This window comes from Hakea prostrata, chromosome 5, assembly GCF_041222555.1.
Source record: "Hakea prostrata isolate BN-2017 chromosome 5, UWA_Hpros_2, whole genome shotgun sequence".
Lineage (NCBI taxonomy): Eukaryota > Viridiplantae > Streptophyta > Magnoliopsida > Proteales > Proteaceae > Hakea > Hakea prostrata.
Window position 1 is genome coordinate 45,896,129 of NC_142604.1, and position 14,385 is coordinate 45,910,513.

Below are 14,385 nucleotides of genomic sequence, written 5' to 3' on the forward strand. Positions count from 1 at the left end.
GGTAGGGAATCTACGGTTTTTTTAGAAGGAGAGGGGCTGCTGCTGCCGTAGAGAAGAAGAAAGGGAATGGGGGAGGGTTGCATGGGCTTAGGGAGGATGGAAGGGGGGAGGGGGAGGGGCTGGGGTTAACTTACTTGAGAGGGAACTTGATGCTGCTCGATTACTTTACGTTTGATGCTGCCGCTAGCTTGAAGGAAGGAGGAATTAATGAAGAAAGTAGAAATTACACAAGACTTCCATACTCAGCCGTGGGATCCTCCTTGGGAACCCATTAGTCCACTCTTCCCTTCAATCTTCAAATTTCATTCAAATAATCAAGTCTGATTGTTACATTCGATCATGGCTTATTTATAGCCTACATCAAGAAAAACATATAAAGGATTCAACTTCCTAAAAGAAAGCATACTCTGACTGTAAATTGTATTTTGAATCAAACTTAAACTGCTACTTGACTATTTAGACTTTAACAAAGATTTCTATCATATCTCACTCTAGAAAGATCAAATTTGGATTCTGACAGTAGATATGGAATTCTAACAAGAAACAAACTGAAACTACGGATTCCTTCACAACTTAGGAATCATACCCTGACAAGGACTCTTCAATAACTTGCAAAATATTGACTCGAATCAAAAAACAAGAGTAGATCTAGGGTCCTAATAACATGCTGGACCCTATGACATGCTAACCTTAAGACTCCACGAAAATTGTCAGAATGACCAAAATACCCCTGGTATGACTGGGGCCATAGGGTTTAGGGAAGGTGACCCTAGGCCCTATGCACCTCTGGAAATAGTTCACATCAGAACAGCAACAAGCTCCTCATTCTTAAGCAAGACTCCCTTCTGCCCAAAGGGAGGGCAGCCCTCTTTTACTAATTCGGAGAAAGCAATGAAACTAATCCAGTGAGATTCAACAAACTATCTGAATCAGGGGGAAACCATCAGTCCCTTATATCTCATTTTTCCTTGTCTTCAGCATGTCTTTTTCCACCATATTCACTATTCGAGTGCCATGAAAGCATGAAGGCACTTGTTTCTGAAATGACCTTTCTCCTCAGTGTGTTGGAAAAAAATCATTTCATTCAATCATTGGCGTTCAACACCTCAGGTTTCTTATCTCCAACCCTCTTATACTTCCTTTCTTTGGTCATGCTGGCTTGGAAGCTGAAGAAGTTTTAATATTCCTTTCACATAGCTACACTTTCTTCAGTTGCCTTCGTATATGAGCTGCCTCATCTACTGAACTTGACTCTAGCAACCAGCTATAATCTGACTTCAATGCCCAATCGTGAGTAGACCAATGTGCCTCAACCAAGGTTCAAGATCTCAGTTTCGAGGCTGCTTTCGAACAGCCAGAGACCGAGGTATGGCCGAGATGGATCAAACCAGGTTAAAGGACTGTTTTTTGGGGTAGAACTCATGTCATGGGCTATTCAAACTGGCAGAAACCCCCGAAATTTGTCGAAACTACCATAATTCGATTAAAATTGCATCATAACTCAGCATTTATTGGTCAAAAATATCAAAACTTTTTGCATGCTGTTAAAATTGTTGATACCCATAGAAACCAAAATTAAAACAAAGCTAAAATGGAGATATTTCTGAAATTTCAACCCATTTCAGTTAAATTTTGTACCGAGACCATAACACCTTTTTTTTATGTTTCTACAGAGCCTGCACCGCAAAGTCAGATAAGGTATTTTAACACTATCTATCCGTGTCTTCGTTGCCTTGGTGGAGATTCTCGAATTTATGGTAAGAGCACCTTCTCATAATTAGAAGGGACAAATTTCTCATTGAGTGCTTCAGTACCTCCTGATTGGTGACAGGGCCAAATCTTTCGGTCTTTTGTTAAATCACATTTGAAGAATAGCACACACCCCCCAACAAACATATCCTGTGAGTTTGGTGATGAGTGATGACAAGCCACCTTCTTCAGAAAGGATTTATAGACAAAATCCTTCCCCTTTGCTAACCAATCAAGAAAAGCCTCTGGTCCTTTCATCACCATCGGGTTTTGGGGGCTCACTTCATACCATAGTCTCTGTCTGAGAACTGCCATATGCTATCATAAGGAGTTACTAGTTCTGTAGTCCTCCCCTCATCAGAATCCATGATCCAGGGAGTACTAGACTGTGAAACTGGTATAGAAGGCAGTGATCATCTTGCTTGTTTGGTTCCCTCAGTGGCAAGAATTTTATTGAGAAGTTTATGCATCAATCCCTAGATTTCTTCAATAGCTATCTACTTTGGCTTCTTCTTCTTCTTTTTCCTTTTGCTGGTTTTCAAGGCATTTGTTGTCCAGCTTGTGAAGCTCAAGATCAGTGATACAGCAACTTCCCAACAAGGTTAAAAGGAAAAGGAAAAGAAATTGGCACTAATGGTCTAATACTGATGTAGTTCAGGGTTCTAAACGTTGTTCTCTGAAGAAAACTATATTCTGGAACCAGAAGAGCCAGGGTCATAAAAAAGTTAAAGAAACACAATATGGACCGACTTGATAAAGATATTAGGAGACATAATCTTACAAACAAACAATGGTTTAGGCAAAAACCCAGGTCAGGTCTGAAGGATTATGAGGACCATTAACTAATATAATAAACATGAAAATCAGATAAGGAACCATAAATGAATGACAATAACTGTCAGATTGCTTGGCTCTCAAACGAGGACTGAGAACTGAAATAAAGTATAATATGATCTAAGGAACTGATACCTTGAACTGAACACAGTGCATCAGTTTGAGTGTCATCGCAATAACCAGCAAGAGATGATCAGCATTATGAAATCAACATGAAAACAGAAGAGAAGAGATGGGATTCAATGTGAACAAAGGAGAAGAAGAAATAAGAAAGATCGCCATTCGCCACTATAAAGAAGTCCCTGAACTGATGCCGACCAGAAAGAAAGAGAAAAGAAACCAACTGACCAGACTCTCTGGTTGATTCACGTCAGATAACATGCATGGACTCTTTAAAAGGCAGAATATGACTCCTAAAAGGACTCCAAGTCTCAGTCCCTTAGGCCAAATAAAATATTCAAATTCAAAATAGGTCTCAAACATAACCAGCCACCAGCCTTAGAAAACTCCTAAATCAACTCAAACTCATCTAAGTTTTATCTGAAACATGTAAGTACGTAACTACTACTACTATTACTTATCTCATGTACAGAGTTAGACCCTTTAGGTGTTTATTAATTAGTCTTGTTACGATGTTATCCATGAAAATAAAAGGTGATGTCAACCAAGGAGGGAAGGAGTGATTTTTTTTGTTACTTGATGAATGGTAGAATTATCTAGGGTTTGGAAGCTCACAGCAAAGGTGAAATTGGGCTTTATGGTCTGTGGCTAGGGTTCTTAGATCTTAGGTAAGCTAGGGTTAACAAGCAATTGAAGAATAGGTGCTGCCAATTGTTTCCTACAGGTTTAAGGCTTCAATTCAATTCTGATTTTGATTTTCTTAGGTCTTAGGTCAATCTAGGGTTAACAAGCACTGAAGAATAGGAGCTGACAATTGTTTCCCACAGGTTTAAGGCTTCAATTCAATTCTATTTTGATATTTGTTTTCGGCAATTTTATTTTCCACTTAGGGTTACGGTTGCGCATGGAACTACAGAAGGGAAGGGATTTCTAAGGTTTTGAAGGATGGGTGAAGAATACTGGTTGGAAGCAAACGCTATCGGGGTAATCTAGATGCTAGTCCTACTGTGTCTTAGGCTTTAGATTAGACGAACAGCAAGGTTTTAGGGTTTTTATAGGTTTAGAAACTTCAGAAAATTGCCGCAAGGAAGAGAGAAGAGAGGGATGGCTGGGGAGGCATTAGGGCTTGGGTTTGCAGCTGGAGAATCATGCTTACTTGCTGTATCTTTGAAGAGGAAGAGAACTAATGTTGCTGCTGCTTTGCAGCTGAATTTTGATGAAAATAATCACACAAGAGCTGCCGCAGGGTTTCCAAACCCTATCTCAACCCATCAATCCTCCTTGGCTCTAAATTCTCAACAACTTAATTAATTCAAAACTGATTTGGTACATCCCTTGGCTCTGAATTTATAGCCAAACAAAGGAACTCCCCACTAGGACTCGGTACTAGGGAGTTCAACTCTAAAAAGACTTAAGACTTCTATTCGAACTGGGACTCCTACTCAACCAATTATAACTGAAATTAGATTAAGTAAAGCATAAAGACTGCTAACAACTACTAGGACTCTTTGAAAGTGCGAGTCCAATTCAGACAAAAATTCTTAAACAAAGTTGGTTAGGGGACCAGAAAATGACCAAAATACCCCTGGGTGATGCGCACTTTTACCGGGGTCATGGGAAGAGGGCTGCTGCCCAAATTCTTCTTGCGGCGCTATTAGGGGGCTGTTTGGAATTTACATTGATAAGCCAACCTATACCATAACCCCAGTGTTCATTATTATCCCAATCTAGCCCAGCCATGGGCAGCCCAGTGTAGGTTTACAAGCTTGAAGTAAACCTCCTCAGTGGATCATATCAAACCAAACAGTTCAAGACTTCAGCTGGTGCATTAAAATTCCTCAAACAAACTACGTTGTTACTGATCACGAAAATGTGAAAGAACCTAAAAAAAATTTGGAAGTTGGAGATACTCCTGTATAGGTAAAATTTGTTATTATCTCAAATCAAATATTTGCTAGAATTTGAAGAATACATGTCACTACAAAGATAGGAAGTCGTACCCTGTCAGTTCCAAGGTATTGGACAATATTCTCATGTTCAAACTCCTTTAGAAGAGCAATTTCCTGCAATACTATACAGGGAAGTTAGGGGGGGAGATAACGACAAGACTAAATGGAGATGGAACAAAATAAAAAGAAAAAAACTGTTAAGAAAATCATCATAATTGAAACTTCCCACCTGCTCAAGCTGTTGAACACTTTGCTGACTTTGGTCAAGCAAAGAAATCTCTTTTACAGCAAAAAAGAATCCATCTCTGCAAAAGAACAATGTTAACGAGATTATGGGAGAACATTAGCACAAATCAGTTTGTGTAAATGCAATCACAAGATCAAGAAATTGCTCTAATTTGCTAAACTTCAGAATCAGTCCTTCTAAAAGCCATCATATCTGAGAAACAAAACAAATAACAAAGGGCAACACTTTCAGCATAAAATCCATCCCTACCCCCCCCAACCGACACCGTTGCTCGCTAAGATATACTACCTGCACATGAAAATGTTCTTCCATTCTATGTATAGCATAAAAAAAGACACTATTTAATGCGAGACCAGGACATGGCGCTGAAATGGAAATTCCCCCTTATGTGGCCCACATAGTACTACCACATGATATTATGTGGCAATCCACCAACAGGATGGGTTAAGGTCAGTTCAGCCAGATGTCACAGTTGCAACCACAAAGATATTATGTGGCAATCCACCCAGAGGATGGGTTAAGGTCAGTTCAGCCAGATGTCACAGTTGCAACCACAAATTCAATAGCATTGCAATTCGGTTTTTTGTAATTCTGAAGAACATTGTTCTTTAAAAATCATAAAAATATAAACAACCTGATAGATGGGTAAAGGTCAGTTCAGCCAGATGTCACAGTTGCAACCACAAATTCAGTAGCATTGCAATTTGGTTTTTTGTAATTCTGAAGAACACTGTTCTTTAAAAATCATAAAAACATAAACAACCTATATGGTTTTTAGTAATGGGTGAAGACATACCCCCCTTCACCCATCTTTGATGTAACCCAGGGTCTGGGTTAGACCTTACCAGACCCTCTTTAACTAGAACCAGCAACAACAAATTACACCATATGGAATCTATTTCAAGTTTGGGTAGCCCACAGGGAAGGATCGGATGAGTTTGGGATGGGTTGGGGTTTTAACAATCAAAAAGATGAGCAGAATTGGAAAATTTGGGGTTAGGGATATCCAAAATTACAAAGGATAAAGTGGAAAGACTTGATGTTTGTTAGGTAACCGGAAATGGGTAGATCATAAATGGGATCCTAGGTAAAAGGAAAAGGGGCAAGAACGCTTGCGGCATGGGTGGAAAGGGGCTAGGTTCTTGCGACTAGGCCAAGGAGGGCTTTGGGGTGATTTCTTGAATCTGATTGGATCTTCTTTCTCATTCTTTCCTTCTTGCTGCTTTTTTTTTTCTTATCTGCTCTTTTCTTTTCTTTTCTTTTACTTTCTTTGTTCTTTCTTCTATTCTTTTCTTTTACTTTCTTTCTTTCTTCTTTCATCTATTTTCTTTTCTGCTTTTCTTTTTCTTTCTTAGAAATTCAGCACAGAATCAAGAAGGGAATGCAGTTGCAGAACTTCTACAAAGTGCAAACACAAAACAGGGCTGCAATGAGATTTCTGGGGATTTCTAGGCTATAGTAAGGATGGGGAAGGGGATCATAGGTTAGAGGGAGCAGGGGGAATGGTGAAAGGGCTGCAATGGCGTTTCAGGAGTTATGGGGTCACGGCAGGGTTCGGGGAAAGAGATCCGAAGGCTGGTAACGAAAGAATAGGGGTGGGGGAAGCGCCAGAATGAAACTTACTGGTGCTAGAAGGTTGCTAATCAGAATCATGGAGAGAAGGATGACTTTGCTAGCTGCTGCAGGGCTTCTCAGCCTGAAGCAAATTGGTGCACTTCCTGGCTGCAATTCTCATAATTTCATTCATCAAACTGAATTGAATTGCGACATCAGACTGGCATTTGTAGATAATACTAAGACTCATATGTGAACTCTTAAAGAAGACCCCACTAACTTCTGATTAGGATTCCTCTTTGACAAGTTAAGAACCCTCCCCTAATTAACTAAAGAACTTGTTCTCAAACTAAAGCTCTTAAATAACTCATAGACTAGGACTCCAACTAACAAAAGAAAGCAGGGAAAGACTCCACAAAACAGCTGGAATTATTCTAACTAAATAGGGCTCAAACCACAAGTGGTTAATACCAATACCCCAGTATTGGTTCAGCCCCCTCTGGGCTGACTGCAAAATGCTAGTGGGCTTGGGCCCTCCTTCGGCCCCTCCTGGGCTGTCTCTGGCTAGTTACATCAATCTTTCTCAATTTCCAAAACAATAAAACACCCAAACGGTCCCAGTTTTATTGCAAAGCCATTCCAGGGTTTTGATCATGAAACCTTAAAATCGGTTCTCCAACATTTCAACATGGAGAGTGTTCCTCTGGTTTTACAATCTCAGTCTGGTGTTCCTGTACAAAACCTAAAGCTGCTATATGAAGTTAATTTATGAACACTCTAACACAACTGAAGTCAAGTGAGAGTAGACACCCATCCAAGCAGAGAGGATGGGTTATTATCAGTTTTATAACTGCCCAAAAGAAGAAAGAAAAAGTGGAATGGCTATGAATTTTGAATTCAACTTCACCACCATCACCAGATCCTGCAGGGAATCAACAAATCAAGACTTGTTGGATCTTATGTTGAGTTATTCTTACACATCGATTTCTACCACAGACTTCTTTTCATAAAAATAGATAGCAGACCCTCCCACCACCTCCCCCCTTCTTTCAAATTACATGAAACAGCAACAAAAGTGAAGAACAGTAGAACAAACTTAAACCTTCTGGCTGGGTGATTGTTCAAATTCATTAACACTATATCCATCCTTTAGGCCAGGATGCATATATATACTCATATCTCCCCTTCGTTTCACGAAGTGAGTGATAGTGATCAAATTCCCAAGGATGATTATGGGTTTTGAATGATTTCACAAGAAAAAGCCTCCCAATCATCATTGACAGCGTTGGACAAGGTTGACTGTATGGTTCAGACCAAGCTTCTTCGTCATCAATCGCATTGATATACTGCTCCTTGCAAATAGGCCAACTGCCTCTAATTCCAATTGAATCCAAGTAATAGCCGCTGCAAATCTTTTAAATTATTGAGGGCAATGGCGACTTGGAGTTTAAATTGGGAGGTGGGGTTTGGGGTGTCTATTTTGTTTTGGAAGATGAAGACAGGTGAATGTGGTATGTCTTCACCCACTTCTTAAAACAATATGAGTGGGTAAATTAGTAATTTAGGTCAAGAACAAAAATAGTAAAAATGTACTACTCAGGGCTACTTTGGGCATTTTGAAAGATGCACAGATGCCATGTCAGCATCTAACAAACACCTTTGAGGGGACAATAGTAATCCTATGCAAACTATAAGGTTCTATTGGTAATTCAAGAAAGTGCATGGGATGAGGTAGTAATTTCACAACAATTCAGGGGGTAAGAATAATTATCCCTAAAGAATACGATCAAAAAGGGACCTGATGTAGGTCCGGCACCAAATTGGCCAATTTCCCTTTGAAATCAACTTAGGGTTGATATACTTATGGGTGTTGGGCCTTTGTTCAGCAGGTTTTATGTGGTCATAGTCCTCATGAAGCTATTCTATGGGCCCATAAGTTTAGTGTTCAGTCCAAGTATGAAATAGCTTTGCATTTTAATTTAATAGGTCTAATTATGTAAACTCAGTATCAACTTAAGCTATAAGAGTAGAATAGTCTTTTCTCATGTTTTATTAAGAGACTCAGTCTAGGATAAGGAGTCCTTTTAGTTTAGTTACAAGAGTCCTACTTTAATCTGGATTAGTATGTTGAGAACAACTAGGAGAGACAGGTTTAAGGCTATGAATAGAAGGCATGTGCTTCAATAGTAGAAATGTAGAATAGTCTTTTTCTCATGTTTTATTAAGAGCTCAGTCTAGGATAAGAAGTCCTTTTAGTTTAGTTACAAGATTCCTATTTTAATCTGGATTAGTATGTTGAGTACAACTAGGAGAGAAACGTTTAAGGCTATGAATAGAAGGCATGTGCTTGTAAAAAACTCAGGTTCAGGTTACAGATTTAAATATTAATAAAGAGTGTGTTGCTGCCTAAAAACAAGGTCATCAGTGGTAAGGGACCTCCATGTGATCGAGTAAGAAACCTAAGGTTTTCTATTTGAAGGACTCTCCTTTGGCAGTGCTTGTAGCCTACCTTCCCCTTCCATACTTAATTTATTTTTTCTTATTATTCTTTTGTTGCAAACATTACCCCGTTCAACTCTTCTTCTTCTCCATAAACCCTAGAACCCATAAGCCTTACTTCCCTCCACAGATTTCAATCCCATTATAGTCCTACTATCCTTCCACCTTCCTTACCATACGAACTCAATTGCAGTCCTCTCCTCTTATCCTAATTCCCTAGCTGCTCTATTTCCAAACTCTAATGCAAAAACCCTAATTCTGAAACTATAAGCCCTAACCCTAGATTTTCAAAACCCCGACTCCAAAACTACCAAACCTCCATCTTAACTCTAGTCTGTAGCCCTAAAACCAGACTCCTTTATAGCCTGCCCGAGAGTTCTAAAAATCATAACAAACCTTAATCCGAGGGCTTTATGACCTAATCCTAATTACAGTAATCAAAGGGAAAGAGCAACATTCAGGTATTTGAAATATCCAGAAACTGGGTACCTTATCCATTCAGACCTGAACTTAAACCCTATCCCTAATTTCCAGATTTTAGGGTTCTCTTTTAGCCCTAATTTAGTAACTGCTGATCATCTAAAGATCTTGGAAGAACTGGCTCTCATTCACTTGAGGCTACATCACTACCCTTTAACCAGATTACAGCAGAAGAAGCACATTGGATAATTCCGAATATCTTAAACACTGGAGGTTTTGGAAGGCCTAAGGCCTAAAGCTGCAGCCTATTGGCACTCTGGTTAGGACCTTTCAGACCTCAAGATATGTCTGATAACAGAAAAGAATTGAAGGTTGTGAATAGGCACCATTGGTTTCAGCCAGAACTGGGGTTGGGTACTGATTTAATGGTGAGAATCAAAAAAGTTTGATGACAGGAGAATTGAGGATTAAAATTGAGGACAAACAAGAAATTTGAAGGAGATGCGAATCATCTACAAAGACTGAAAGTTGGGACTAAAATAGGGTAATTACAATGCAGAGAGAGAGCTGCAACTGACTTGTTTCAATAGTGTGTCTGGGTGATAGGTCTCTGGAACAGAAACTGGGAGGAAGGCACAAGGGAATGATAAATTGAAAGAGAAAACCAGCAGGAATTTCCCACGACTTGGTTAAAAATTCTCCTAACATGCGACGGAGTTACCCTTTCAGAAAGCCACAATGAGAAGAAAGAAAGGAAACCAAAACATCATAAAGAGAAAGAAGAAAGTGAAGCTGCTTGCAGATGGATCAGCACTCATCCTAGTGATGCGAAAGAAGAAAGTCAAGCTGGTTGTGATCAGACCAGCGATCATCCTAAGTGCTATGATCTTTCCTATCTACAAGAGATATGACAAGACTGGTAATTCCCCAAAAGATGTATTTATTTATGGACTGCAGTACTAGGAGATCTAGACTGGAATCATTTTTGCCAAGGTAACAGAATTGCTGCACCGATTCCATTGGTTGAGTTCTACTATTCCTCTGAGCATCCAGCTCTGTTCTCAATTTGACAGCTGTTTCAAATCTATTGCTTCAAGAGTCAGTCTGACCATTACTGAACTCTATCGCATCATCACCAGATCTAGGTTTCTAATGAGTAAGAGTCTATAGTAACTTGACCCAACTACCATGAGGACACCGGACACTGGGGACAAGCCTTTGAATTTGCCTTTCTATACTATACGTCTAAATTTTGCCATTTCAGACCTGTGTATTACAACATTCTCAAAATCAAGGGGAAGTGATTCTTTTATAAGATCCAATAAGAAAGTGTCCTTGTGTAGAAGACTTCTAAGCAAGGTTTAAAGTATCGGTATCGGATATCGAGTATCGTATCGGTCAGATGATTTCAAGAGACGTATCGACCTGTATCGAGTATTATATCGCTCTATCTAATGTATTTTAGTGTAATTCAATAGAGTATTTTAGTATAATTCAATAGAGAGACGTATGGAGATGTATGGTATCAGCTAGTATCGTATAGTATCGTGGGATACTTTAAACCTTGCTTCTAAGCACGCAGTAAGATATCAGAATAGGAAGAACAAGAACAAAAAATGCACTTCAACCACAATCAGGAAAAATAAAAGTAAAATAAATGTAAGAAGAGAGAAAACATTGAAAGAAGTATACTTACTCGGTGAAAGCTTCAAACACAGTCCCAAACGACCCTCTTCCAACGATATCGCCTCGTTGCCAGGAAGTGATGTTCCTTCTGAAAGTACCCTCGGGCGAAATACTGTATGTCGTTTCTGTGGTTGCACTCGAAGAATCCTCATCGTTGGATGTTAGAAATGTGGTCGAATCTGACGTAATAGCAGTCTCCCCAAGTCTCGCTTCATTTTCATGCTCATCTTTTTCCCCACCGGTTTCCCCCTCATTTAACACTTCACCTTCTCCACTGACCCCAACCTCATCATCCTTGTCAGATGAACCCGATTCTGAAATTCTCACCGGACACGAAGATGAACCCCTCTCAGGCGCAAGAGACATCATTATATCCCACGTTGAGGCCGTAGACATATTATCAACATACCTACCCTTCAAAGGCGGGGGGGTGAGCAGTGGTGGGCGAACCCCCTTAATTCCCCTTCCACTTCCGGTGGCGCCACCACCACAAACACCGTAGTTAGACGGCGGTGAAGCACCTACATCAGGTGAATTCCGGAAATCTTGTGAGTCGTCCAACGTCGACGTACTAAGACCAAGCAACGCTTCCGCTTCCGCTTCCGCTTCATCAGTAACCCTAACCGTAGCTTCTTCAAGTCCCTCATCTTCGTTCTTTTGATTAGTGACGCACTCGTCCTTACTGAACCGAGACCTAGGAAAGATATCAGAGGCAGAACGAGCTTTCCTAGCTTCCCAAGCAGCTGCTGGAATTGTAAAATCTTCAGGTCCTGAAAGCCCTAAAGTCTCGCATAGCCGGTCGATTTCTCCATCAACACCTTCGATACGGAAGCTCGTGTTCTTCTCAAATGGATTGATATCAAGTGATCGAGTACGAAGAGAGGAAGGAACACCAACACCATCAGATGAAGGAACAGAAGAGGAAGGCGAAGCAAAAGGATCATAATCTATGTTTTTGTTCGCGTTACGGCGTTCAAGTTTCGGTCTCTGCTTCGAATCCTCTGTATCAACAGAAGATGATGTTTCATCTTCACTGTTTCTTCTGTGACGGAAGATTCGCAGTAGATAGTGGTGATCCATCGGAGATTCTCTTCTCCGGCAACAGCAGTTTTTCTCCCGCCATTAACCCAAATGAGATACTGGAAAAAGCATTATATATATACCGTTGCTCTGTTTCAGCTTCTTTTTGTCGACGTGTGTCGGGTTGTTTCAGCTTCTTTTGCTGACGTGTATCGGGTTGTCGGGTTTTTTATGTGCAAAATGAGTTCTGCAATGAGTGTTGATTGGAAGGATTTATTGAAAAATCGCGAGTGCATGTAGAGTTTGGTGTTCAGTGCTCGTTGCCCACGGTAGAATCTAGATAGCGGGAAAATTGCTGACTGAGATTTTCTTTTCTTTTATTTTTGTCCATAGGAAAATGCGTTTTTTATGGGGTCAAAAGCTACGCGGAAAACTGTTGACTAAGTAAAATGCTGACTGAGTAAAGAATGAGAAACTTTCTAAGTCTACAAAAGGGTCTACCAAGGTTTAGGGTATCCGATATGTATCCGTATTTGATCCAAGAGATACGATGTATCTCAATCCGTTTCTCTATTGAACTATGCTAAAATTATAACCTCGAGGGGTGGCTCAGTTAGCAAAAGCCAATGCTTCCACATAGGAGGTCAGAGTCCAAATTCCCTCAGGGCCAGAGGCGAAGCCCCGCCTATATTAATTATATAAAAGGCGCCTTGAGGATGTAGTCGTGGTGCGCGCAAACTGGCCCGGATGAACCTCATTCCCAAAAAAAAAAAGAAAATTATGTTAAAAATACATTAGGCAAAGCGATACAATACTCAATACGGAATGATACATCTCTTAAAATCATCTCAGAACCGCGAACCTACTAAGGTATGGGCGTCTTGGATACAATAAAGAAATCTTTATACTTCTACCCCTAAGAAAAACAAAAATATTTACGTTAATAACAATTTTTTTTTCAGTGACATAACAATTGGGATTTGAGATAGTCTCTTTCCATCCTATGTATAAAATTTTGTGAAATCTTGGGTTGTCTTGAATTGGCCAAGATGACATAGAGATGAAAATTTTGAGTTAAGTTAACTAAATTTAGATGAAATTTCATTGAAATTTTGTCTCCATGGAATTTCAAGAATTCTAAGATATTGTAATTGTATTTGAGATTTTTTTGTATCTTTTAAAATTTGTAATAATTGAGATTTTTTTTAATCTTTTAGAAATTTGTAAGTGAGATTTGACTGTTTAATATTTTTTTCCTATATTTTAATGAAAGTCTAAATGTATCTTGTATGTCAATTGTTTACATTTGTGAAAATATATGATTTAGTTTCATCTGTATATAACCAAGCATTATACGAATAAAAAATACCATGTTGTATGGGGTTTTAGTCAAAAATAACATTTTTGTTGTGTTTATCAAACTCACGACATAAAAAATCACCTAAAATTTTGACGAAATCTTAATATTTCAATTGTCTTGATAAGGTTGAGATATGGAGATGACCTGAAATTTTTGTAATCTTTTAGAATTATTCACGTTACTTTCGTGTTAAATGATGATAAAAAAAATGATTTAATAAATTAACATGGTCCAAGTGAGTCCTAATTTAATAATTTGACTACCATCACTTTCAATTTTACAAAATATCTTTCTAACTTCTCAATCCGCAGTTGGTGCTTCCATTTAAACTTGATACAACTGGAAGTTCAAAAACCTAAGGGACTTTTTTTTGTCAACCAAAATTCATTTATGGCCTGTTTGGTTACTTGAATCTAGAGATTTCAAATCCATGGAGTCATGCTTCATAAAATTAACTGTTTGGTTAGCCTGAATCTTTGGAATGAAATCTATAGATTTATCCTAAGGAAACATTTATAGAGTCATGATTCAAATATTTAATGCTTCCATAGTAGGGGATTTCACATCATACCCATAAATCTACAGATTCACGTTTTTTGTGTAAAAATGTGAATCTCTAGATTTCACGAATTCAGGGATTCACACAACCAAACAAGTATAATTCTCCCATTTATGAATTCAAAGATTTCAAATCTCTAGATTCATGTAACCAAACAGACCCTAAATGAATGCAGAGATTTGAAATCTCTAAATCTGTGAATGCGAGATTTATACCAATTTGGTTGTGAAAATTTTTGGATTCATGAAATCTGAAATTTCTTATTTTTACGCTAAAAATGTGAATTTGTAGATTTATGGGTATGGGGTAAAATTCATCACTCCTACTATAAAAGCGCAAAATATTTGCGCCATAAAAATCACATTGACCAAATATCTTTTCAGGATGA

General features: G+C 38.9%; 1 protein-coding gene across 1 annotated transcript in view; it reads right to left on the minus strand.

Annotated features, from left to right (window-relative positions):
- Positions 1 to 12,188, minus strand: part of LOC149016120 (mitogen-activated protein kinase kinase kinase 1-like) — a 60,459-nt gene extending 48,271 nt beyond the window's left edge. The window contains exons 1-3 of the mRNA XM_089157245.1: positions 11,069 to 12,188; positions 4,882 to 4,957; positions 4,704 to 4,766 (exon numbers count right to left, since the gene is read on the minus strand). Coding sequence (XP_089013371.1) covers positions 4,704 to 4,766; positions 4,882 to 4,957; positions 11,069 to 12,138 — 1,209 coding nt within the window. The 5' untranslated portion in view covers positions 12,139 to 12,188. The remainder of the gene's footprint in view (positions 1 to 4,703; positions 4,767 to 4,881; positions 4,958 to 11,068) is intronic.
- Positions 12,189 to 14,385: the final 2,197 nt, after the last annotated feature.